Here is a 26999-nt window from a genome sequence, read left to right as displayed (position 1 = left end):
AGGGGAATCGCCAAACCTGCTTCTGATTTCAATAGTCAAAATCGAAAGCTCATTTCAATCGATTTTCGATTTAAAATCAAAATTGTGATACCCCTAGACTACACCAGTTGGCTAGACTACACTCTACCTTTGACAGCTATTGGTTTGCAGTAGGCCTATGGAAATGATCATAATCATAATCCTGTCGACTTATATCTTTCAATGCTATTTAACCCTTGTGTTGTAATGCAGTTGTAAGTGGAATGATTGTTTAGCAAAAAGGTAAATATGCTGTGACAAATGTTTGCAGAAGCTGGGCTGGTTGGGAATCAGACATGGAAGTCAGGCGATGTTAACAGAATATGACAAGCTCAATGAAGTGGCAGACAGAGTGAGAAATTAAGTGTGTGAGGGGTGAGAGTTGTATCGGAAAAACAATTCCCACAAACCCGCACGAAAGAAAAAGGCCAATAAAAAAAATCCACATTGACTCCACATTCCCATGTCAAAGGAAAAAAAAGGCAAAACCTCTCAACTATTGTAACTAGAAATGATGCTCATATATGCAGGCGAGGAGGCACAATTTGTACTCAATCAGTCAGAAATAAAAACCAATCATTGAAACAATCAAACATTATCTTCTGACTGCTACATTTTAAATTCTCTATCGCATCACACCACCCATCTATCATTTCTGTCTGGTGAAAGCCATGTGTCTCCAAAATTTGGAGTTGTTAAGAAGCAGGAAAAACAGGATTATATTTGACGTGATTATATTTTAAAATATTTAATTGGGTTTTGAATCTTCTTGAAGTTGCACGGTTTTCACCAGACAATCAAAACACACACTGTATCATTTTATACAAAGCAGGTTGGTAGTTCAAGTTCATGTCGCCATCGGCACGGAGCATGCAAGGTTAAGACCCAGGTGGTCAGAAATTGAACTTTGACCTCTTTCCCAGACAGTGGATATACAGGGATCATACTTTGGACTTGAGTAAAGCCCTGAAGAACCAGGGAACAGAAACCACAAGCATCTGGATCTTGAAGAAGAGGTAAGGAAGCAGATTGATCCGGACCTGCCGTTGCAGACTCCTTAACAGGGACAACACCAGCAGCATCTTCCACAGATGGACAAATGGATGAGATGTGCAGATGGATGGTTATGGAAATTATGGAAGAACGACAGATGTTGGAGGCCAAATGAATTGCTGAGGATAATGCGTGACAGAGGAACATCAGAGCTGGGATGTTTCTTACCTCTTTCAGGCGCTCAATGTCTTTGAGGTAGAATCCAATGTAAAAAAGGCTGAGATAAGAATTTACAAACTGAAACTGTAAGAGAAAGAAATGCCAGGTGTCATTAAGAAGAAATCTGTGTGAACAGGAACGTTTAAAAAAAAGTTTCTAAAAAACATGGGTAGTTTAGATATTATGTAATGAAAATACACTCACAAGAACCATTTTGATGATGAGATTTTTCTCATAGGCACTCTGGAGTCTATAGTTTTCTGTGGAGAAACAATATGAATCACCCCTTACCACTCGTAAACAATGTAATATATAGTAAAATTGAAAGTAATTACTAATTAGAGTTTACAAGGGATTACTAAAGATTCACGAGAAGTGTTCAAGATTCTCAGATGAAAGATGATCTATTAAGAGATGAACTGCTCTGAATGTAGATGTGGATATATCTGGAAGCTTGACTCTTACCCATGTCATTGAGCCAGCAAGCGATTTTCCTGTACACCTCGTCACATGCAGTCACAGTGATAGCTAGCATGATTTTGGGGATGAAGCGAGCTAGCCGAGGCATTTCCTTGATCCCCATCACAAACTCCTGCAGAGACACAATGGCAGCTTTTTACTCTTCACCTCTGAGACAAAAGCATCAGGGGGCGTTCATAGCAGATGTGTTCACAACATTTTAAAGGAGGAGGTATTAATTATTTTCTCTTGGTTTTATTTGCATCAAGTTCCACCCACAGCCTGTAGATGTTTAACAGGCTTGCTGCATCATTACATCCACCCATAAAAGAAATTTGACGAAACTAAACAAGGACAGATGCAGGGTAAAGAGATATTTACCATCTAAACTATTATTGCTACATTTATACAGGCAGGACACGTAGGAAACAGATGCTGACAGCTGTCTGACCTGCAGCTCAAAGCAGATGAGCATGACCAGGAAGACGAAGCAGAGACAGAGGATACAGATGGGCAGGCTGACCAGCCACCTGAATACACGCCTCCGCCACGGAGGATAGTAGAACTCCTCACATCCTGTTACGGGACTGCAGCGCTTCACTCCCTGCCGAGAGAGAGGGAGAGAGAAAGAGAGAGCATGAAAGGGCCTGAAAAAAAGGGGGGGATAGGAAGATGGAAGGAGTCAGAGTTTTTGTTTATCTCACCCGGAACTGAGGCCGTGGTTCCTCCAGGGATTCAGCTGGCGTATCCAGTGTTCCCCACTTGAATGCCAGCTCAGCCCCCCTCCTCTTCCACCGCTCCAGAAACAGAGTGGCCCACACCACGTTGAAAAGTGCAAACACCACACAGCAGATGTCACGGCTCGTCTGAAGCAACACAAAAACACAGACACACAGACTTAAGACTGATCATTTTTGGTGATTTAAGTTGTTTGAGGCTACGATAGGTTCTCTCCTCACCTGATCCGACTCAGTGAGCATCCACAGCACGAAGCCGATCACAGCAGGATATAACATAGAAGTGGTGTAAAATCCCAGCCAGGCAAAATACATGGCAATCTTCACCCCAAAGTAGTCACAGATATCATCTGTAAACACAAGTGAAAAATGATAAATTAGGAGGATAATATTACACAGGTATTTTTAGAGGATAGAAACAAGAGCAAACTACGTCAAAAGTACTTTCTGATGTTGTTTCTTGAGTGTTATGCATATCAGGAAATATCATGTTCTACTAACCTAAAGGTTGTTTCTCACAAACAGCCTGGACCCAGGACTTCATCAGCTGACTGAGGATCCTCTGCTCATGGAGAGGAAATACCTGCTGGATCACACCTCGCGCACTCAGCTCCGGGACTTCAGAGAATAAAAAAAACATAACAAAGTAAGTTAAAATTACTTTACATTTATTAGCTACTTAGAGAAACCTATCAGCGACATTAAACCATCAAATCCATCACAATAATGCTTCCAATCATTTTAAACCCAAACCAACTGAGGGATTATTTCCAAAACTTGCCAAAGAACTGCCTTCTGTTTCATAAAGACAAATATCACAGAGTGTGCTGATAAAGGATGCAACTTACTAATCGGCTGGCCCTCCAGGAAGTTGATATTATGAAGCACCTCCCCATGTTTGGCACGTAGATTGTCTAGCCAGTATTTAATGATGCTCTGCCTCTCCTGCAGCGAATGCGAGGAGAGAGTAATTTCAGGTGATTTCTTGACAGCATATTTACTTGTGTGTGTGTGTGTGTGTGTGTGTGTGTGTGTGTGTGCGCTGATACTAACCTGTGAAGTAAAGAAACACAGCTCGCTCTCGATGTTCTCATAGATGTAGTCCTCATCACAGGAGTAGTTTCGTGTTCCTCCACCAAATTCGGGCTTCACAGCTTTCCTCAGTCCTATCTCCTCAGCACCTCGCAACAAACTGCAGGACAACAACGAGAGACCTCAAACAACAACAAATCCTGATGGTGTTACAGAGTATTAGATGTCTTCAATCTATGATGTTGGAGAGAACAGTAGTGGTAGTAACAGCGTAGAGTGTTGTTTTTCAAATTATTTAGATCTTCAGATTATCAGATCATCCGTTAGTCACATCGTCATTATAAAGTTGGTACCTCTTCCCTTTTCAACAATGGACTTTTCCCAGCACGATTGTTGAATATTGAATTTTTAATAAACTTGTTCTTTGACTTTGAGGGACTTGTACCTACATCCTGAAAGTTCCTTTTTAATGTTTACTTTAATCAACAACAGTTGTGATAATCAATTATGTTATTTATTCAGCAAAATGGCCAAACTTTCTCTACTTCCAACTCCTCAAATGTAAGGATTTGCGGCTTTCCTCTGTTTCATATAATTGTAAACGTGATCGTTTTGGCATTTAGACTGTTGGTTGGACAATACAAGCAATATCAAGATTTCCTTATGTGCAATGGGAAATTGTGATGGGCATCTTTCACTATTTTATGACATTTTTATTGAATCAACTATTAATACATTTGTCAAAAAAGATCAGCGGCTGAATAAATTATGAAAACAATTCTTAGTGGCAGTTCTATTGTGGATAGCTGAACAAATATCTAGCTACGTAGACAACATTTTACATTTTGCTGGAAATGACCACAGTGTATTCAGCCAGTTTCTTAATTGGATTACAAAAAACAACAGCAAACATTAGCAGAGATGGATTGTCCTTCATAGTGTTAAAGTCATCTGAACTCTCCTCTAATGCTTTAACCCCATCACTCTCATCATCTCATTTCCCATCAGCCCTTACTCCATGTCTCCTCTCTTCCCCTCTTCGCCTCCTCCTTTCTCCAGCCACTCTGTCTACTCTTTATCCTCTCCTTTGTCTCATTCTCCCCCTCCTCCTCCTTTATCCCATCACCCTCTTCTCCTCTCCTTCTGTCCTTCACGGCGGCTTTGTGCTGAAATCGCGGTAATAATGCAGCACCATGCCCTCTGTTCCTTCCAGGCAGACAGCTCACCTCTCTCTGTCACATGTACATGTATATATAGTTTATATAGGAGCACAGCCTAGGTAGGCCTGTAACATCCATCCATCATGCAGCACAGGGCAGTACAGTGAAGTACGATCAGCACCATGATGGATTACAACAGAAATGTGAGGTGTAAGCTTCAGTATCACTGCTGAATACTGCTTAGTGTGCAGCACCATCACGATAAAGGTCCTTGTCTGAGAAAAAAAACAGGCTGAATCTATTTAAACCAACTGTTTAATAATCTAAGCCAATAACTGAAAGGCCTTTCAGAGGTGCGCAGCTCCTGCTGCTGCCAGGAATCTTGATGAGATTCCCCCTTTCTTATTTAATCAAAAACGTTATCACCTTTTACACTCTTTCCCCCCAAATACAAGGAGTCTTAATTAGGAGATGCAGTCAAAGGGAATGTGTGGACAAAGCTAACCTTGTAAAAAAGCAGATTCCTGCTATGAGAGAGCACTGCACGTAAGGTTTATGCTAATTAAGCAAATATCTATCAGACGTAATGTAGAAACTCAGCAGAACCGGACAGCATGCTGTAAATTGCCCACTCAGAGCTGAGACATGAGTAATGGAGAGTATGCCAGCTATGAAAAGAGGAGGAGGAGGAGGAGGAGGAGGAGGAGGAGGACATTTACTGTCTGTGTATGTTAAATGCTACATTTGTACTTTCTGTTACCATTGTTTTCAAAGCAATGAATGGAGACTTTCTGAAAATACCACAAATAGCAGCACTTAATCTGTGACCTCAGCTGTTTTGATCTCCTACCCAGATTTTCTACACAAGTCTCTCTTTCAAAACAAAACATAATGAAGAAGGAGCATTTCGCCATTTCAGTTGATAGGATAATATAAAACAAGCCTACATTTGACAGCTAACACACCTGGAGTCCTCAGCTGGTATTCTCACATAGGAGGGATTAAAAGGAAAATGATCACCGCTTTAGTATGCAAAATGAATGACTATTCAAGGTGAGTTTGAAAGGATGGAACACTTTCTGGGTTATTTTTTTTATCACATAAAATGTAGGTCAACCTATCTAACAGCAGGTGTGTGTGTGTGTGTGTGTGTGTGTGTGTATGTGTGTGTGTAGAGAAAGAAAAAGAGAGGAGAGTGCGCTTCGTGTCACACAGCAATCATTTTACTCGAGCATTCCATCTGAAACCCACTGGCACACTTTCAGAAAGCACTCTCTCCTCATCCTCCTACCACATTACCCTCCCTTTTGTTTTCTCTTTGTCTTTCTACTTTACTTCCTTCTCTTTCTCTCTTGTTCTCTCTTTGCACCATCTGTCTATTCCTATTCCATTCACTGGTAAAAAGGTTTGGTTGAGAGACTCTTAGGGTTTTCAAGAGGCCCGTTGTTAAATGCACAGTCAGCAGAGAGGACATGTCAAGAGGTGAAATGCAATATGGAACAGCGAGTGACACCCTTATCCCCTGGATTGTATTTCTCAGTATTTATACACCAAAGTCAATGCTAAGATTAAAATGACCCTGGGCTCATCCCCAATTCCCATGGGGATATTTTCCAAACAAGAGACTGTGTCTGGGCAGTGTAATCAAAGTAAACACAATCCATACTGTTTAGCCTGACTCTAACCTTCTGCAAAATTTTAAATAACCTGCAGCCAGAAGCAGAGCAGTGGTGCTGATACAGTAAACCAGGCATCGCGGCAGCCTCACTAATGATTCACTGTGTATGAGCTACTGTGCTTACTATAGCTGCAGCTAAATATAATACAACAATAAACTAGGTAAAATTTGACACTAGCACAGAACAGCCAGGATATTTTTGTCTTAAAAGTAGTAGCATTTAAAAATAACTAAACCTTAAACTACAGTTCTAGAAGAAGCAGTGATATACAGTACACTGCATTATTCATTTGGCAGTTTATATTTTTTGTCTCTGTTGAGAAAAGTTACTGCTGTAGCTTCTTGCCTGTGTTGTTTCCAGCGTGAGACAGGGTGATTAATTCACACAGCAACAGTTAAAACAGCAGTAATAGTAGCACTATTGTACCTATAGCAGGTCATGGACATAACAGCAAGGACGAAATCCCACAGCGTTTTCAGATTTGTTAGGCAAAGTTGGAATATTGTTCAGCTAAAGCTATCAAAAGGAGGTATCTTTATAAGTCTGGAAATAAGGTAATCAGTTTGAAGGAATAGTTTGACATTTTGGGAAACATGTTTATTTACTTTCTTGCCAAGAGTTAGATGAGAGGATTAATGTAGGCTATCACTCTCATATCTGCACGCTAAACATGAAGGTACAGTCGGTGGACAGTTAGCTTAGTTTAGCATAAAACATAGCATAAACATGAAGCTAAACTGGAAGTCTTTGTGCGTGTTAAACAAACAAGATATAACGTGTTAGTAAGCTTTAAAAGTGCTGGTAGGCTAAGTTTGTTAACTGCGGACAGAGCCAGTTCAGCTGTTACCCTTTGTTTCCAGACTTTGTGCTAAACTAATCTAACTGCTAAACTAATCGAACTGATCTGTAGTTTCACATTTAACAGACACAAGAATGGAATTGATTTCCACATCTAATTGGGCAAGAAAGAGTCAAACTGTTCCTTTGAGTGGTAGGCACTTTATTTTTGGTGTCATTGGGCAAAAAAATCGTAATAATCTTTCAGTGTATTGTAATTCAGTGGTTTGAGAGAAAACTAGACTTCTGCACCTCCTCTTGGCTCTGTTTCCAGGCTTTAGATAATCTAGCCCGTGACGAGGGACTTTGGTCCATCACAGGTCATTTCAGAGAGAGAGTGTGAGAGTTCCCATTGGCTGTTCTGTGCATTCATTGCCCATGCGATATTGTACCCTAATGTTTGCCTTCTTTTATTTTTCATACTCTTAATTATGTGAGGATTTGCTGCTAATGTTATTATTAATTGAATATATATTGAATATGTTTTGGACTGATTAATCTGACAAAACAAGACATTTGAAGATGTTACCTTGTGTTCTGGGAAACTGTGATGAACATTTTCACAATTTTCTGACATTTTATAGTAAAAACAAACACTCAATTAATTTAAAGAAATTACAGATTAATAAATAATGAAAAGCTAAACTGTTAAGATCATGACTAAATACACCCTTGCAAAAATGCATTGCTAACAATAGAAAACCTTTGTAGAGAGTCCTTACTTTTCATATGTAGCGGTGACGAAGAATGCGTAGACTCGTGTGTGCTTGTGATGTCGTATTTGGATGATGAGCTCTGGAATTCCCAGCCGGATGTGGTTCAGTAGCCATAGCAACGTGTGGTCATCTGTAGTGTCTGTAGCAGGAAAAGTATAAAATACATTTCCAACCACACCCACGCATCACTGTACAGGGGAGCTGCCGGAGTACTCCCACAGTCTTGTACTACAGTATTTATTCCTGAGCAGCAGCTGGAGGTAAAGAGTATTACTAACAAACACTTCTCTTCTCATGCTTTCTCAGCTGGTTCAGAGATTGAAACTGCTCATAAAGCGTTTTTTCTGTTCTTCGGGCTATGGCTAAGAAAGTTAAGTGAAGTAGGATGATCAATGTTGTAGTCATGATCTTCATCTTTATTATCAACAGTAATTGTATTGATTCCTACTGCTCAGCGGTAGGTTGGGATCTCTGTGTTTTTTAAGAGATAAACAATAATCTATTAATTAATTTAAATGGGGGAAATAAAAACAAATAAAAGAGTATTGCTTTCTTCCTTGCCTGCAAAATGAAAAGTTAAATTTACAGCTTTATATTCATAACACAAATTCAGAATGAAATTATGGAATAAGATCACATTCAACACTTTGTGGAGCTGCAGTGAATGTTGGAGCATTAAAATCAAAGGATGTTTCATATCAAATTTGTGTTAAATTGTATAATGCAAATGTGTCTGTGTGTGTGTCTGTGTGTGTGCTCTTGTACTTTTACATAATGTGTGTGTGTGAGGAACAACTGGAAAGTTCCTTCATCAAGGGCTGTCTGAGGGTCAAGACTTGTTGGTTTATGGAGCTGAAATTATTAGCCGATTATACAGATAATTATTTGGCAACTTAATTTTTTTTAAACTTTTCAAGCCAAAATGCCAAGTACTTTCTGGTATAGAAAAGAGTATAATATATATAAAAGACAAACACGTGAGTGAGTGAGTGAGTGTGTGTGAGTGCTTGACCTGCAAATGTCATGAGGACATCACAGTTCTCCGTGGGCACCGTTTTCATCCAAGACTTATGAGACATGATGTGTCTCCCAGCCTGCAGCAGCCGCTTTCCAAACAACTTATCTGAGAGACAGACAGACAGACAGACAGACAAACAGAGGGGGATAGAGACACAGAGGGGGAGAGAAAGAGAGAGTCACCTTTTCAAAGTGAAACAGTGTAAAGAGCAATGACCTTTTTAACATTTTCTGCAAACCCCCCTCTAAAACTCTTACCGCTGACACACACACAGAAAAACAGACACACACGAAATCGTCCTTCTCGAAGGGACAGATTTAAATGTCACACCCCTTCGCCTCACAACATGAGACTGACAGAGCTAACCCTGCCCTGCCAAGACCAGAGGCCACACATTGTCCGCACTCTCTAAATTGTCACATACGCACACAAGACACTCAATCAACTCAACACATGTAAGTGCAGCTTTCTCTCTGTGTTGTCATACTGTACATGTATGTCCTGAGTCTCAGGGACACCCACATGTAAGCGTTGAATAATAAAACATGATACGTAGAAATTTTGACTATAGAGCTGTGAATTTAGCTCCTGTGTAGAATTACCTTGTCTCTATTCCTGAAGTCAACACTAAAAATAGCTATACTGTAGCCACACAGTAATGTCACATTATAACACAGTCGCCTTTGATGCAGCAGTCTGTAGGAAAATAACGCACAGTATATGTTTCTTCTAGATTGAATACTGTTAAGTCATGGAAATGTTTTAGAAACAACTGCAATTTTATTATCCAAGCTCCAATGAACTTTATTTTTGACACCTCATTTATCTGTCATTGACCTAGATTCTCATATTCCCACTGATGTGCTCTTCAGAAGGGCAGCAGTGCCAAGTGATTCTGTAACCAGTTTAACCCCAGACCCTGCTCAGCTGTTAGAGGACAGCTTGTGAAAACCATTTCCCGGGTCCTGAATAATAATGACAGCAGCCTGGAGAGAATGCCCGTCCCACAACGGCCCTGTGATCACTGAGGCATGGAGCGTCAGAGGAGCCGCAACGTGGGGCACTTTACAGATCTGAGATCACACACAGGCACGTTTAGTATCACAGAATTCATCCAAGAATATACTAATTGTTTGTTCTTATGTATTTGAAAGCAATAGAAAACGTTTGATCTCTATGAATGGAAAACCAAAATATGAAAGTTATCATCCTACACAGGAAGTCAATGTACATCCTACAACTAGTGTATGTATTGCTTACATGGATAGAAAAGTGAATGCACACACATGCACGCCCACGAAAGTCACAGTCATAGCAGGCTGTAAATTTAACCATGACATCACCACTACTAGCATGATGCTGTAAATCACTCAGTATCTCTGCGTGTTCTGTGACTCCAATAAACACCTGTCACATAAAAACATAATTGTGCTGCTGTTTAGTGTGTCCCTCTACTTCCCGGAACAGAGTGGGTCTTCCAGGAAACCAGCCTTAGCCAGAGAATATACTATTTTTTTATGTTTACAGTACTGTATGTATGTGCATAAGCACTGCACCAACATACAACATAAAGGTGCTGCACGAACTAAGTCACTATGTGATTTTCAACAGCTGCAAGTACATTGTTTGGCTTATTTTCAGGAAAAAATAGGTTGTATGTTTGTAAAGCTACACTGATCAATCATTTTACATAACCAATGGAGCAAATTACTAGGTGTAATTGAAAGGGGTCACTAGTAGTAAGAAACCATCATAGAATTATCACCAAACTCTGCAGTAAGGTTCAGCCCTATGGAGACTTTTAATCTATTTTGGATCAATGTATTGGTTTTCTGTCCCATAACTCCGCTCTCAACCTCATTTTCAGCCACAGCATGCAGCTGTTATCAGCTAAAAAGCTGTAATAAACCCACTGTATGCTACCTGTCCATCGCCAAACACAGACAGAAAAGTAGCAACTAGCTGGTGAACATAGTGGAGCATTTACTGTAGCACCTTAAGAGCCAGATATATTTCTCAAGAGTTTGTAAAGACCAAACCAGAGCTAAAATATAAAAAAGAGTGAATGTCAGCAAGAAGCACAACGCCAAAGGAATGCTAATGTTGCTCTGTCTGCTGGATGTGCAAATAGGCAACAGTTTGCTAACACATTCACCAAAATAGTTTTATTATTTGATACTATGTCAAGTATACCAAGTCAATTAATGCAGCTTTAATGCAGCTTTAAATCATGCCTCAAAATCTATTTTTTTATAGCATTGCCTAAATGTTTTTTGTTCCTCAGATGTTGCATTCCTTTAGAGTTAATGAGAAAGAAATATTGATATATAAGTATCTTCTTTAACTCAGTGTTTTATTTATTAGCCTTGTATTATAGCTGAGTTATAATTTAGCTGTCTTATTATGTAATTTATAATATTATCCTTCTGTATTTATCTTATTTTAATATTCTCTTTTATAATCATATTTTAACAGTCCTATCTCCTCATCTTGTCATGTCCTATCTGGAAAGCACCATGGTTCTAACCTAAAAGGTTCTACTTAAAATAAAGTAAAGAAGAAATGCGAGCCTAGACACAGGACCCAACCAAATAAAAGCTTTTGCCAGTAAATCGAAGGACCCATTTTCCTTTTCCAAAAATTCAACCTAACACATTTAGCAGAAGATGATATTTTCTGTCAAGATAAATCAAAACATGTTAGAGTTACAAACTTGTACCTGCAAACAGACCTTGACTTAGAGGTAGCATTACTATTTAAGGTATTCCTCTTCAGTACTTACAAAGAGGTTGTGACAACTTAATCTGGTTCCACACTGCTCTTCCTCTCTGAAGAACATTTTCAAACATCCTAACGGGCCGAACAGGAAACAGAGCAAGGTATATTTGACTTTTTGTAATCTCGAGTGGTACTCCTAGATACTGAAATCTGACTGGCCGCTCCGCTGTGCTTTAGAAGCGGTGCTGCAGGCAGTGCTGCGACATGACAGCAATTCTAATGAGACCTGTATTCATCGCTGAGGGCAACACACACACACACACACACACACACACACACACACACACACACACACTCACACACACACACACACACACACACACACACACACACACACACACACACACACACACACACACACACAAACACACACTCCTGGAACAGCCAGAAGATTGGTTTCACCACTTCAACAATGCTTTAATTCCCGCCAACTCCTGAAGGAAATATCTTATTCTTTATCAGGGAAATGCTCCATTATGTTGACCATCCTAGTCACTTATTGTGTGTCTGCTGTTTGGTACTGTACAGAGCTTTTCTTCTGAAAACAGCTGCCTGCTGTGAGCAGTAAGACTGATCCAAACAGCCAGTTGTGGGCCCGAAAACCCAAAACAATGAGTTAAAAGAAGATATAGAGCCCCAAAGACCTGAGGGAAAGTACAGGTGATAATTATCTGTGGCTTTGTCACTTTGTAGGATTTTTTTTTTTTTTTACAGGTTAATCATTTAATCCGCCCATTTTTTACAATCCTTTTTAATTTCAACTAATTTGCTTTTCGTTATCTCCATCTCCCCCTATGTGGTTGATTTATTAAGGCTAATCAATTTGCATTGATGGCTTTTAACTCATCAGTGTTCTTCATGAATGAAGTGAGATACTTTGTACATGCAGTGTATGATTGGTTGTACCATGAAAAACATATTTAATTGTGTTTAAATAGTTGGAGTTGAAGTTAAGTAAGAAGTTTAAAATGTTCAGAGATAGTTTTCTGTAAATAATATTCTAGCAATAACATAGAACAGTGATCCCAAATGTCACATATGTTGTCAAAAAATCATGTAACAGAAACCAGGGCACCATTGAACAGGTTGGCCCAGGACTAGCAGTGATACAGACAAATCCTATATTACTCAAGGTCTTCACAGTGAGACAGCTGCTTTGGGGCTAACGCTTATCAGACAGCAGCCAGGCAGGCATAACAAGCAGGGTGTCTCTCTGTGATCTCAGTTGCTCTCTGAAGCATTTCTGTGGTTGGTTGGTTGGTTGGGTGTGTGTGTGTGTGTGTGTGTGTGTGTGTGTGTGAGAGAGAGAGAGAGAGAGAGAGAGAGAGAGAGAGAGAGAGAGAGAGAGAGAGTGTTCTTGTTTAACTATATTCGTGGGGTCCAAAAACTGGGAATACAGTATACTTGTGAGGTCCGGACAGCTTTGTGGGGCCAAAATGCTGGACCCCACAACTTTAAAGGGCTGTTTGATGGTTAAGACTTGGATTTAGGATAAGGGATATAATTAGGTTATGGTTAGGGTGAGGGTAAGGGTTAAGGTTAGGCATTTAGTTGTGATAGTTAAGGTTAGGGTAAGGGGCTAGGGAATGCATTATGTCAATGACGGGTCCCCACAAAGATAGTGAGACGCACTGTGTGTGTGTGTGTGTGTGTGTGCGTGTGCGTGCACACAGATATTTGTCTATATGCATGTGTGTGAGCTCTAAAATGAAGGTTGCAGACACTTAAGGAAAGACTTGACGATGCATTCACTGTCTTCGCTGCCTGTGTGAGTTTGTTTGACAACTCTTTGGTCTTTATGCTTGGCTAAAGGTCAACATTGAAGATTTTACTCAGTCAAGTAGGGGTAATGATTTGGAGTCAATTTTTAAGCAGCTGGAGCAAAAGTTTAGGCCGGGTCTAAAGAATACATATGAGGAATGCTTTGGGAATGCTAATTGGGTCAACATGTACGTTTTGTATTTCTAGCTGAGGAGAGTAGATCATCTGACTTGATATTACTGAAAACACACCCAGGACGATTTTTGTTCCTAAGCTATTGACTGGCAAAAATGATTTATGAAATTATTTCAGTAAACATATTTTGTCCCCTTATGGAACTTAAATGAAATGATGAATCAGATGATGAACTGTATGTGGCTTTGAATGTGGGAAAATGTGCTTTTCCATCAACAAATCGTTGTATTGTTTCTCTTCCATGAAGGAACGAAGTAGATGATGAATTTACCTTGCTTTTTCTTTATTATATAAAAACTAACCACTTCATATAGATAATGCAGCAATGCTGTGAGAGAGCAGCAGAAATATAGAAGACCTTAATGAGCAATTCTTAACATGTTGATGAAAAATGTGAAAAACACAACTGTGACTAAACACAACACTTTGTACTACAAACCTACAGGACCTAAAACATGATGTAGGATATTTGCAGACTACACATTAACAGTATAAAATAGACATTATAGATATCTATTTTCAAGTTATTAAATCCACATCATATTCCTGAAGAAAGTCATGGCGACACAAGTAGCAGTATGGTGCTTAACAGAAAGAAAATGTGTTGGTCTTAGTGATAACCTGCAAGATTCTTGTTTTTTTCTGGCAACCAGTTTGGTGATTAGCAGTAATTGCTTTAGTGTTTTGCAGGGGCCACTCACTGACACTCACTGCAGCTTCATACTGTACATTTAATCTGCCAAGTAAACTGCTGTTGTTGCTTCAGTAGATGTAAAACACATCACTTTTAACAGAATAGAGGACTTTTTTTCTGTGAACAACACATGGTATTAGCAGTAATAGGATAACACAAGTAAGATATTAGAACATATTATAAGCATCTAGTTCTGAAACCATGTTATCATATTGTCTGGATTCAGACCAGGCATAAAGTGTGTTTAACAAAGTATGCAATCATGAGACAGCAGCATGTTTGCTGAGTCACCACCAGTGTTCTAAAATTACAGGTGTAATCAGATGATCAATTTTCCTGACAAAAGCCCTTTTTGCACGTGTGTAGAACAGCATATGTGGAATTGATTGTTACTTTTATCGTGGGTTCACATCACATCAAAATAAACAAAATACTTTCCCTTTGCTGCCTGTCTGGACCAGCTGTTAAAAGCAGCACCTTAATGCCTAGCTAGAGACAAAATATTCCCCCCTTCTCACTTTCTGAGGCCTGCAGTGCAGATTTACCGCACTGGTGTGATGCTGAGGATTTGTACTTTCAAATGCACCTCTAGGTAAAGATGCCTTTACTCAATATGCTTGGCAACAGAGTGTATTTTCTAGGAGGCTGGAGACTAGAGCAGAATGTATATCTTCTCAGTAGCGAGTCATTTTGACGCTTAGTTTGTCAGTCTAATAGAGAGGCAGATAGACAGATGCAAACACACAGACATAATGTAATAAAGAACAGAGATACTGACAGAATGGTCCCAAGAGACAATGAGGGAATGTAGCAAATAAAAATAAGACAGGAAGAAAACATTCCCATTGTCACATCTACTGAGTATGAAGAATGAGAATGAAACAAATGACCCTATTAGAACAATTACATCAGTAAGTGGGACAGATAGCCTAATCAGGTTCAAACACCCAACAATTTCCTTAATTAGAATCATTTCCATCCCCGACTCTGTATGTTGCCATCCTGTATAGACGAGTCCACACCCAGCCACACTGGACCACAAGGCAACACTACAGACAGACAGTGCCCTTTCAAACCTGTTCCCAACTCCCCAAACACACACACTACACACAGAGACGCAAATATAGTAAAAAACACAAAGACATGCAGATGGAAACAAAAAACATCCCATCACTGCACATGTACATATAGAGAGAGGTGCAGCAACGACGTGTATGCTGAGTCATCAAATCATGCAGCTGAAATGTCTGAAATAAATACCAAATCAGACCGTTCCACCTGTTAAGATTATGTGAATCAAGCTGTGGATTCTGAATTTGCAGCCTACATGTCTTGAGAGAAAGAAGCAAACCATAACCCACCTCTCCTCTTATCTGTCCCTTTCTCCCTCCATCCTGCTTTCTCCAGCTTCCAAACACTGACTCGCTCTATTGCTTGTCGCAACGGCCACCTCACTGCTGCACTCTCCCAATGCAAGGTACACAGTCTGAATATATTTTGGCACCAAATTGACAAACACAAACACTCCCAATTCCACATTGCATCTCTCTTTTCCAGTGGCAGCTGCACACACAGATGTGTTTTAGATAATATGAAAGCCCCCTCTTCCCGCTGCAGCAGGGCACTCCTTCTTGTCTCTTTTTGCTTTCTTTCACCTCAGTACGCTCCTCTCTCCCACACCATGGACCTCTCAGTCTCTCTCTCCTCTCAATATCTTTTTTGCTGCTACCATCACTGCCTCTTTATCTTATTCAAAATCCTCTCTCTTAGCCCCGCTGAACAGAATCTCTCAGTCCCTTCTCTCCATGCTTTCTTTAATCTTTCTCTCAGCTCTCCTGCCTTTCCTCTCACTCAGGCTGTCTCTAGAGGTATTTGTCATCATTGTGTACATGAAAAAAACAGTTGTTTGTGCTTGGCAGTGGCCAAGCACAAACAACTGTTTTTTCTTTTTCAAAGCTTCATTTTTGTTGTGATCAGTAGCTGTACCAAAACACATCTCTAAGTAAATACTGACATTGAAAGGAGAAGATCATGCTGCAAGTTTCCTTTAAAAGAAAAATGACAGCCAGCTAGGCTCAATATCAGCTGTGTTATGCTTTTTCTTTTTTTAAAAGAATGGAATCCAAACTGGTGTCCTGTAAGTTTCAACGCTGTATTGCCATTAGCCTGCAAACAGATCTGCTGCTAATTAACAAACTTCTTTTTAAAGCCATTAATAAAACTGCTGACACAGTCTTAGAATCTCATTTATCCCAATTACAACCGACACAGAACAGCTTGAGTGTAGTAGTATGAAGGAAACTAAACTGTATTTTAAATTAAGAACAGTAAAAGAAAGAGAAATAAGACTAAGTTCTACAACCATGTTAGCTGTCAGAAATCCCCTATATCTCTGACTCAGAAAGACAAATTGGAGGCTGGTATGAAGTTTTTTCCCGCTCAGGTGCTTGTAACTGCAGCCTGAATGATATTAATTGAATGTACCATAAAAAACAAATTACAGCTGAGGCTGATGGGAATGTTAATAGTTTTGCAGATATTTGGTCATAAACCAAAGTATTGGAAAAGTTAAAAGTTTATTCTGATGTCATGGGATCACCAAAATTATTTAAATGTATCCTGAGGGGAACACGAATGTCTGTACCAAATCATGGTTGTTGAGACATTTCACTAAATAACAAAAAGCGAAAAGACGAAAAGTCAGTGGCTCTGCTAGTTTCAAGAGATGATGTAATTGAGATTAGGGGCCCTATCTTGCACCCGGCGCAGCGCAAAGCCTGATGCAAGTGTCTTTGCTAGTTTAATACCATCCATGTTGTCAGTTTCCCGTCTACTGCCCGCGTCGTTTAAATAGCAAATGCACCTACGCCCATCAGTGAGCCCATGGGCGTGCTAGACTAACAGGGAGGTGTGTTCAGGTGCATTCTTGGCGTATTGATATCTTGAGGAAGCGGAAAGTGATCGCGCCATTGACCAACAAAAACCTGGTCTAAAGTCAATAATGAAGCATTTCAAAACATTTCAAGCATTTTTAACAGCGCATTAGTAAAATGCGCCTAGGCTCATGCACATCGCATGTACACTATGCTTGTTGACACACACAGGGACAAGATAAAGATAAAAAAAAAAAATATATATATATATATATATATATATATATATATATATATATATATACATATATATATATATATATATATATATGATCTGCTTGCGCACTTTCACTTCACGCATGAGCAGATCAGTTTCTTGTCCTGAAACTCTCTCCTTCCTGCTTAGCAAATCCGCCATCATAATAGCAATGCTCCAAGGTCCAAACGCGCCTGGCTTTTAAAGGGAATGGGAGATGACACTCTGATTGGTTTATTGCATGTTACACCCAAAACACACCTATGAATTAATGAAGACACTAAGTACAACCCTTTTGAACCATGTGCCTGGTGCACGGACTCTTTTTTTCCACCATTAAACTAACAAAATTGGATTCGTACACACACTAAATGCACCTGCGCCAGGATCGTTAAAATAGGGCCCTAGGACTGTCTGTCTTCGGGAGGGAGATAGGAGGTGTCTGTTCCACCTTTGTGACAAATGGGATGAAGATGTCAGTGCTGGTGGATGTCAGAACTCTGGTTTCCTCATTAGCAGGCGCAGGGAGAATAATAGGGACTCGTCCTTGGCCTCAAAATAACAATGATTACATGTGAAACTGGAGCCACCCGTGGCTGCAGGCCAAGAGAAGGACAAGGCAAGACCATGTAGGAAGAAAAGAGCCACAGTGCTCACTCAGCAGAATAGTTGAAGTATCACTTTTCCCCCATCCTATTGTCTTTCTCTCCTTTTATCACATTTTGTGTCTGCTTCTCACTTATCTGAGTGATTTATATTATCTAATCTGCCTCCTTCATGTCCCACTCTCTCTCTCTCTTTTTACCAAATCGGCTAATCAGTGGATCATTTTCGATTAAATGGTTAATTTGGGTGAGCTTCCTCAGTTGAAAAAGTAGAGAAGCAGGGATTGAGCTGTCATATCTGTTATAAAGCTAGTGTTAAATGAGGGAAATTATGCTATTTTGCTATTCTACTACTACTATTCAGTCAGGTAGCAATAATGAAGCCAGTGTTGAATCCCTTTCATGCCCAGTCGATGCAGACTACTCCTTCAGACCACAGCCTGGTTATCTAACTGGCTGAATTGAGCATTGTCAAGGGGGGATTACGAATTATGAATAAGCGAGTGGTGATGATGAATATAGTGGAGTGAATGGCATCCTTTGTGGAGCAAACAGACCTCCTTGTTGAGTAGTGGGAAACTGCCAAAGCGGAGGAAGGGTTTTCTGATTAACACAGAACAAAAGCCAACAAGTGGCCATTTTTGTTTTCTGTGGAGTAGGTTAAGGATCACTGCAGCACCATGGCATGTTTGGAAGATATCCTTTTGGATACTCGGATATAGCAAAATACCTCGAAAAAAAATAAAATGAAATGGAATTGATAATATTATGAATATATTAAAGCAGCCATATTATGCTCATTTTCAGGTTCATAATTGTATTTTAAGGTTGTACCAGAATAGGTTTACATGGTTTAATGTTCAAAAAACACCATATTTGTGTTGTACGGCAGTGCTCTCTCTCACTGCTGCAGATCCTCTTTTCAGCTGGTCTCTGTTTTAGCTACAGAGTGAGACCTCTTTTCTTCTTCTTCTTCTTCTTCTGTACTATCTTTGATTGCACTGCACATGCCCAGTAGCTCAGATGTAGATCATGTCAGCTAGCTAGCTCCATAGACAGTAAAAGAAAGGCTGTTTCTACAACTTTGGTCAGTTACAAGGCAGGATTAGCTGGGAGACTTCTAAATGAGGGCGCACATGTAAGTAGTTCTTTTGTAGATTATGGTGAACTTGTGTGTGTTGTAGCAGTGCTTTGCTATTGAGAACGAGGTAGCATGCTAGTGTTAGCATGCTAGCGTTAGCCATAGCGTTAGCATGCTAACGCTACGAGCTAATGGTTGCTAATTAGCTAATAGCCTGCTCGTTTCGGTTTGTGACGTCACAAGCCGTGCCGATTTTGAACAGCTCACCCAGAAACTGAAGGCAGGACACATTCAGAAACCGTATCTCACTCTAAACAGCATGGATGGATTTTTTTCAAAGTTTGTATATGTGTGGAAGCACCAGAGACACAACATAACACCCCAAATCCCAGAAAAAGTGTTTTTTTCATAATATGGGCACTTTAATACACTTATTTGCTTTCTTGTCGAGAGTTAGATGAGGGGATCAATACCGCTCTCATATCTGTGGGTTTTAATGTGAAGCTGGAGCCAGCAGCCAGTTAGCTTAGCATAACTGGACTGGAAGCATCTAGCCCTGCTCTTTTTTTGTGTGTGTTTTTTTTACAGATTTAACAAACAACATATAGTGGGTAATAAATTAGCTTTAGAAGAGTTGGCAGGCAGATTTTGTTACCGTCCTACAGAGCCATGCTGTTACCCCAGTTTCCAGTGTTTATACTAAACTAAGCCAACCAGCTGCAACTTCATTTTGAACACAAACAAGAGCGGTATCAATCTCATCTAACTATTGGCAAGAAAGCAAATACACAACATATTCCCCAAAATATGTTACTATTTTATTATATATTTATATATATTACTACCTGCTGGAGCTGCTGCCCCCGCGACCTGACCCCGGAAAAGCGGACGAAGATGGATGGATGGATGTTACTATTTCTATAACTTGAAAGTTGCAAATTTAATCACTAGGACACAAACATGTTTTGTATTCAGAGCGCACAGAGGGTCATATGGAGGACCTAACAACTCAGACATTCAGAGAAAACAGACTCATACATTTTTAAGGAGCTTCAACAGAGGGCATTAGTGTCTTATGCCTGTTACTGTACATCTGACTGACTGTGCCAGAGTCAAACCTAGCAACCTTTTGTCTGGGAAAGTTGTTTTATAGAGGTTAATTAAACTATGGGATAGAAATTAGATTGCTTGAGATAATTATAATCATTAGATGATCAGGCACTTTAGTGTAGTGAGACGTTCCAATAAGCGTCAGGCAAACTGGGTATTTCTATTCACATCAGAAATTGTGCTGGGAGCTATAGTAATAGAAGAAGAAAGGATAATAAAAGAGTGGATTTAGAGAAAAGATACTGTGAGTCTGTCAGTCAGTCTCATGGCTGTGGATTAACCGATGTATGATGGTACGATATTCTATTATTCTATTCCTGGACAGGAAAGATGGAAGGGAGGCTCTGAGTCGGATCAATACCCAGAGGAACCAGTGATTGTTGTACATTACTACACCATCCCTCCCATTTCCTTTCCCACTCAATGACAAGCAGAGGAAGACATCTTTAATGGCTTAGTCAGCTTTGATTTCTCGCATTTCAAAAAAGAGCTCGAGGAAGATCTATGCAGCATTTCATTCTGGTTTATTTAGCTCTGGAGTTTCTACAGAGGGATGTTACACAAGTCGTACTGTAAAAGCAGCATAGGAAGTGCACCATGGTTTTTTCATTAAAATGTATCATGAAATGAAACTAGTGCAGGATTCAGCAAATTCAACTGGAGCGACTGATTTTACAGTTTTTCTGTCGCTGCATAGAGTTAATGAAGCCTCCTCAATTTAAAAAAGAGCCAAATGAATGACCCTTGTCTATGTGAGTGGAGACACACTCAAAGACCTTCACACAAACAACAGGCTGTTGAGACTTGTGTGCTTCAATAGACAATGATCAGGAGGAAAGTGAAAAACTGGATTACAGCAGTGGCAATGCGGTTCATTTTCCTTGACAGACAATTTCTTCAGGCATCATCCGAAACATTGCATAATCGCAGCCTTCTCATTGCACTTTTCCAATGGACATGTTGACATGTTTCCAATGGACGAGTTAAAGCTGCAGCAAGCAAAACACCAGCACTAGAATCATGATTCTCAGAGAAAATGACAAAAAGGTGTGTACGTAAAGCCAACGAAGCAGGCATGTTGCTGCAGACGGCATGCAGAGTACATGTTCTTTTCATACGAGATGGTGTGGACTGAACAGTAAACAAAAAGACAAAGAAAAAGGAGGAAATATAGGGACAAAGGCAGAGGAAGTATATGAGAAGGAAACTGAATAACAGCCTGTACTTTACTGTTGAAGGCGTTCATCAGTCAACATTGACAATGTGCAAATATATGAGCTGAAACAACATTTCCCCTTTGGTTGTGAAAAGACTTTCAACACATTCAAATTCTTATTGAAGGCATGGACCAAAATCTGACTGAACCTTTCACATGAGGATAAACGATAAAAGAAACATAAGTGTACAAAAAGGAGAAGAGTAAAAAGAAACACCTCAGTACTGATCACACACCAGTCAGTACAAACTGATGCTGAGCAGCCAAGCTTTGTTTCAACCAACAGATTTTTTTTTAATTACATTCTAGTGAAGATCCCAAAGCTTCCACGGATATCAGGCTGAATTATGGGAAACTGTGTATAAAATGATGCACAAGACATCAAGAATATTTCCACTTGATGAAATGGTGCAATCAATAAAACAAGTGCAGTCTTTGGTTGTAATGCTTCATTCAATGTAAATATCAAATGGCTTCAATGAAGAGCTGGAACAAGCTGATACAGAATATATATACAAATACTGTTAGGGTTATTTTTTCCAACCTGAAAACTACTTCTCGGTAATGTAAAAGAAATGTAAGGGCTAATCTAAGGTGTAACAGACTCCTTTAATCTTTTAGCAACATCATTGTCACTTCATGTAACTTATTAAAGTAGGTTAAACATAATAAAACGTGTAAAAAGTAATTTTCTTAAATCTACATCAACAAGGAAAACGGATTAAAAAGGAAGGACAGAAAAAGAAAATTACTTCATTTTAACAGGAGATTTATTGAGGTGAAATCTCAGGGTAGGACCATTTGCCAAGCTCGTATCTGTCATCTACAGCTGTGGACTTTATATGTATGAGCAGAAAGTGCTGTTTGCCCATTACAGAGCTGTGCATAAGTAACTCTCTCACTACAGTCAGAGATAAACAGTAGTATTATGTTCCTCAAATGCACTAAAAAAGCTCCCTTCCTGCCCGCGATATTACGAATCCAACTATGGCCACGCCAAGACCCGCCCTTCAATAGCATTTATTGGCCAGGCGTCCATGCTTACGCAAGGTAATGTAACCCCATTTGTACAGGTCCTATCCCCTGACCAATCGGCTATCCTAACCTTAACCACTCGAGGTTAAGTGCCTAACCCCAACCAATCGAGCTGCTTTGTACGGGTTTTGGCGTGACCATAGTGGGATTTGTAATTTCATTTCCTGCCCTACACCATTACCAAACAAGAAAAAGGTGAAGATTACCACCTCTCTACCTACCAAAAAATTTTAAAAATATAGCAGCTAAATAAAAAATTCACAGGAGGGAGTTGAGAGGGAAACAATAATTATAGAAAGGATGAAGACCTACAATACTGACTGTGCTTTAAGATTCCCTAGCTTCTCATTGACTGGCTATGTGCTAACACTGACATGGATAATATGTTGAGTTATTAGCTGCAGGAGAAAGAGCTTTTCTCCCCCATGTGTTGTACGTTACACTTTCATAACCCTTAAGCCTTCTCTAGAGGCTGGAGAGTAGCTAATGTGGAGCAATTCCCCACAACTGAGGCTAAAAACAGCATTCTTCACCATGGTCATTGTACTTCTCCTGGCTATGCTTAGCAACTAAATCAAATCAAAGGCCTAGTACAGTCACAGAGGATAAAGGACAGGGTGACCGAATGCACTTCAATCCTACTTTTTCCTTCAGGAATGCAATATCGGTTACACACAGGAGGAGGCTGGTTATTGACTTTGCTTTGATCCCAGAGAATGCACGCTAAACTCAGCAATAAGGTCTTTGCGACATGTCACTGCTTCTACACAAGGCAGGAGGCAAGCGACACCAGCAGCACTCTCTCTCTCTCTCTCTCTCTCTCTCTCTCTCTCTCTCTCTCTCTATCTCTCTATCTCTCTCTCTCTCTGCTTGGAGTGCATTAAGCTCTGGAGTGTGCATTATCATTTTCTGCTTACAGTTTGATAATCTTTACGGCTATAAATGGAAAAGTGTAAATTTCCAGAGAGCATGAATGGGGATTTAGAAATTGGTTGGCTAGAAGCAAAGATGCATTATGGGTGATATGATTACGCCATTTAAAACTTGAGAATCTAGGGCAAGTGAATCACCACTGGCAAGACAGATGCTTTATCACAACTCTGGGAAAGAGAAATTTCCTCAAACATACTGGACATAGGTATTTCCACAGGAGTTACAGGGGGTGGTGTCTCCTGAAGGGGTCTGATAGTGCAGGTGGTACATGTATGGGATCATCAAAAACCAGGCCAACAAGAATCAGGTAACAAGTCAAAAGGGCACACTGAGCTGTTGGTCGGAGGGTGCGGCCACACAGGTCCTTTACTAAACGGATATAAGTTCAACAGAGTATGCTGCTCTCAGTTTGTTTAAGAATCTATTTAATTCAAGAAACACTATACTGTTTAAACACATGATGGCAAACATATCAATCATAGTCTTTTTCCAAATGTATAATATAAATACCACATGGTGTGGAACTCGTTTTTTGTGTACATAACATGAGGGCAGAGAACTGAATGACTGTAACTGATAGCAGAAACACTGAAGTTTGACAATGATGAAGAAACTGTATTAAAGGGTTCGAGTTACAGGAGGGATTGAGCAAAAAGACAATGGAGGATTAGCTGTTGTAGAGATAAGTTTTGACCTCAATTTAGAATGTATTATTTTCTTTTAATAGTGTTGTGTGGCTGTGGTGGTTTAGTTAGTCTTTTGCCTTTTTGATATTAGCTTTTTTAAGGCACCCCTTTTGTTCTCACTCAGGAATGAGGTTTCCAGTTTTAACTGGTTGTGTAATTGAACAATATTAAAAATCCATGTGTGCTGAAGGCTGAGTAATTGTATTAGTTCAAGTGTATGACTATTTTATTGAACCCAGATTAGATTTAATTCAGAGTCAACATGAGCAAGAGGAGAGGAAATATCCGGCACTTTTTGGTGCTAAAACAGAGTATGTTGAAACCATACCCTACTGTTCTCAACTAATATGCTAGGACTTTTAATAACGTGTCAAATAAAGTGACTGCAGATATTACAATAAACAAGCTTACTGAAGCACTCGCCTGCAGGGAGGAACATGAGGTGATGAATCTTGTGTTTCTTGCAGCAGAAAGATGAGTTTGGGTAGTTTGAATGAGCAGATACTGCCACTATGCCTGGAGATAGACCATTAAACGAGTACCGGCCACACAAACTATATATCTATTAAAATGTTTGAAGCCCTAACTGCAGTGTTTACCTTCATCTGACCAGCACCTACTTCACTGTAATGATTTTAATTATAAGGCAAGGCATGCTGCTCGTAATAAATATGAAAGTGTTATCACAGAAAGGCCAGCCACTTAAATTTTATAGTTAGTCTAATGGTCTGATTAATTTAATTCTATCATGAAATGTCTTCCCCCATTAAGAGCTGGTTCACCAAAGTAATCTGTGAGATGTGTGTTTGACCGTTCAGGTTAATAAAGCTCTAACATTACTAGCGCCAAGGTCACCCCACATAGAGGTGATTCTCCTCCCTCGCTAATGCAGCTAATGTGCATCAGTGCTTAGTCTAGAGGGGGAGAGGAGAAGGAGAACAGGAAAGATATCTCTAATGGAGCCTTCAATGAGTAACTATGCAGAGATGGGCAAAGAGATGCAGAGAGAGGAGAGAGAGGCATTAAGTTCAGAGTCATTAGACACAACACACTGCTGTCATTATATCATACTGCATTACATTCATCAGCTCCTTCATTAATGAAGCTGTGGGAGGCCACAAAACCAATGGCTCAGTCTGTCTGCTGCTGTGAAAAACCGCTCATCTTTTTGGGAAGTTCAGTGTGATGCTTTTTCCTCTCAACACTGCCCTGCCTTACACTGCTGTATTTAAAGCAACCTGTGTGACACTGAACCTGACTAAATCTGTCTGAAGCAAAGCTGAGGTATTCTACTGTGAGAGTGAGAGAGCTAGAGTCCTGCTGGCCAAGCTTCTGTAGATGAGTGCAGATCCCTGCTTAATACATTTTACTCATGCATTTTGCAGAATGTAAATTGCACGTATTAATGCCAAGCATCAAGGATAGAGTTAAACAAGTATACATAGATAAATACGGACTCAGAAAAGACCTGATAAACTATCATTTTAGATCGACTTTACTTGCTAAACCTGCACACTTTTATATATTCGATACAGTGAAACCTGTTTAATATAGTGTAGCAGTTCAAAACCAGCAAAGAAATAGAATGAGTTGATGATGCAGACTGTCCTGTAATAGTGATACAAAAAGTAGAATTCCTACATTTTGAAATGGGTAGCTAGTGTCAAAGCTGTTGTGCAATACATTAATTACTGAAGTATTTTGGACACTGTCCTGATAAGAGAAACTACTCAACTCCACATTATCTTATTAAGCACCAAATTTCAGCAGCCCTCAACATTTTTATTATATAGTATTAATTAAACCTGAAGATGAAATAAAGAATACAAGTAAAAATGTAATTTATAGTATAATAGAGGGAGGTAAAATCCTAACAAACGTCCTAAATCCTAAACCACTGCGCTGTCTGATGGGGCTACCACAAATTACATGACCTGATTTCCATAACACAGAAACTTATCAACACTGGCCTCAGAGGTAATACAAACTAATTGGTGCGACTTTAACATTGCGATTTCTAATGATGGGCGCTTAATTAATCTTTGAAACACGGGCTTGTGAGTGTTGGAGCTACAAAGGAAGATGGCTGAGAGGATCAAAGTCGTTCCAGTATACTGTGGAGGGATTAGGAAAATGTGGTGGAGGCATGGGGACAATCAAGCATCCAAGCCTCCAGTGAGCAAAATCTTTCCAGGCTGCAACCAAAATCTCAGTTTGAGAAATCACCCTGACTTCCCATGTGACATGTGTGAGGGCGGTTATGTGATATCATGGTAATCCCACTGAAGTCCCCAAACCCAATCCTTCTGCCTCATGACCCATGCTAAGAAGGCAAGTGGAGGCAAGAGGTTTCAAGACGGCAAGACAGTCACTGCTCGTTACATTTCTTGACACACATCCTACCTTTGTTCCTTTAACAACAAACTGTGATGTTATTCTTGTATTGTCTGGAATGCAAGTGATCTTCAGTAGAGACATTTCAGTATAGAGTGTTTGAAGCTTGTACTTACACTATTCACTTGCCTGTGTGTGATTGCTTGACCCTGCAGTCAAAGTGCATTGTTGTTTGTAATAATGTAGCCACTATATAGACGCTTTTTACCTATTTTTCAGGGGAATTTACTTTCCCTCTCTTGTTGACATAATTTCCCCCAACTTAGTGGTGTGCTAAAACAAAGTATCTCAAACCTTTTTTTCATGGACCCCTAGAAGAATTAGGCCTATGTATGTAGGGCTGAGTATTATTTAAAATTCTACCATGACAAAATACCTGAGTTTTCGGTACTGAAACCCACACAATACCTTATCGGTACCCTACTTTAAGAAATATTAAACAGGATTTTTTAAAACACCTTTCTTCCTTTAACAAAATTGGCCAACGTGTTTTCAAATGTCTTAACACATGCAG

General features: G+C 39.7%; 1 protein-coding gene across 3 annotated transcripts in view; it reads right to left on the bottom strand.

The window, feature by feature from the left end:
* ano8b (anoctamin 8b) overlaps nt 1-26999 on the bottom strand; it is a 39555-nt gene that overhangs the window by 10611 nt on the left and 1945 nt on the right. Inside the window, exons 1-13 of one of the 3 annotated variants that reach the window (XM_036007083.1) lie at nt 11651-11822; nt 8863-8973; nt 7857-7989; nt 3480-3618; nt 3275-3371; nt 2928-3044; nt 2649-2776; nt 2394-2555; nt 2141-2293; nt 1696-1822; nt 1435-1490; nt 1240-1314; nt 966-1100 (exon numbers count right to left, since the gene is read on the bottom strand). In XM_036007083.1, coding sequence (XP_035862976.1) covers nt 966-1100; nt 1240-1314; nt 1435-1490; nt 1696-1822; nt 2141-2293; nt 2394-2555; nt 2649-2776; nt 2928-3044; nt 3275-3371; nt 3480-3618; nt 7857-7989; nt 8863-8973; nt 11651-11717 — 1500 coding nt within the window. In that variant the 5' untranslated portion in view covers nt 11718-11822. Of the gene's footprint in view, nt 1-965; nt 1101-1239; nt 1315-1434; nt 1491-1695; nt 1823-2140; nt 2294-2393; nt 2556-2648; nt 2777-2927; nt 3045-3274; nt 3372-3479; nt 3619-7856; nt 7990-8862; nt 8974-11650; nt 11823-26999 lie in introns of those variants that run through there. The other 2 variants (XM_031308436.2, XM_036007084.1) reach the window with 2 other exon arrangements.

This window comes from Sander lucioperca, chromosome 11 (genome assembly GCF_008315115.2).
Source record: "Sander lucioperca isolate FBNREF2018 chromosome 11, SLUC_FBN_1.2, whole genome shotgun sequence".
Taxonomy (NCBI): Eukaryota; Metazoa; Chordata; class Actinopteri; order Perciformes; family Percidae; genus Sander; species Sander lucioperca.
The sequence above is the reverse complement of the archived record's forward strand: the minus strand, read 5'-3'. Positions and strand labels throughout refer to the sequence as shown.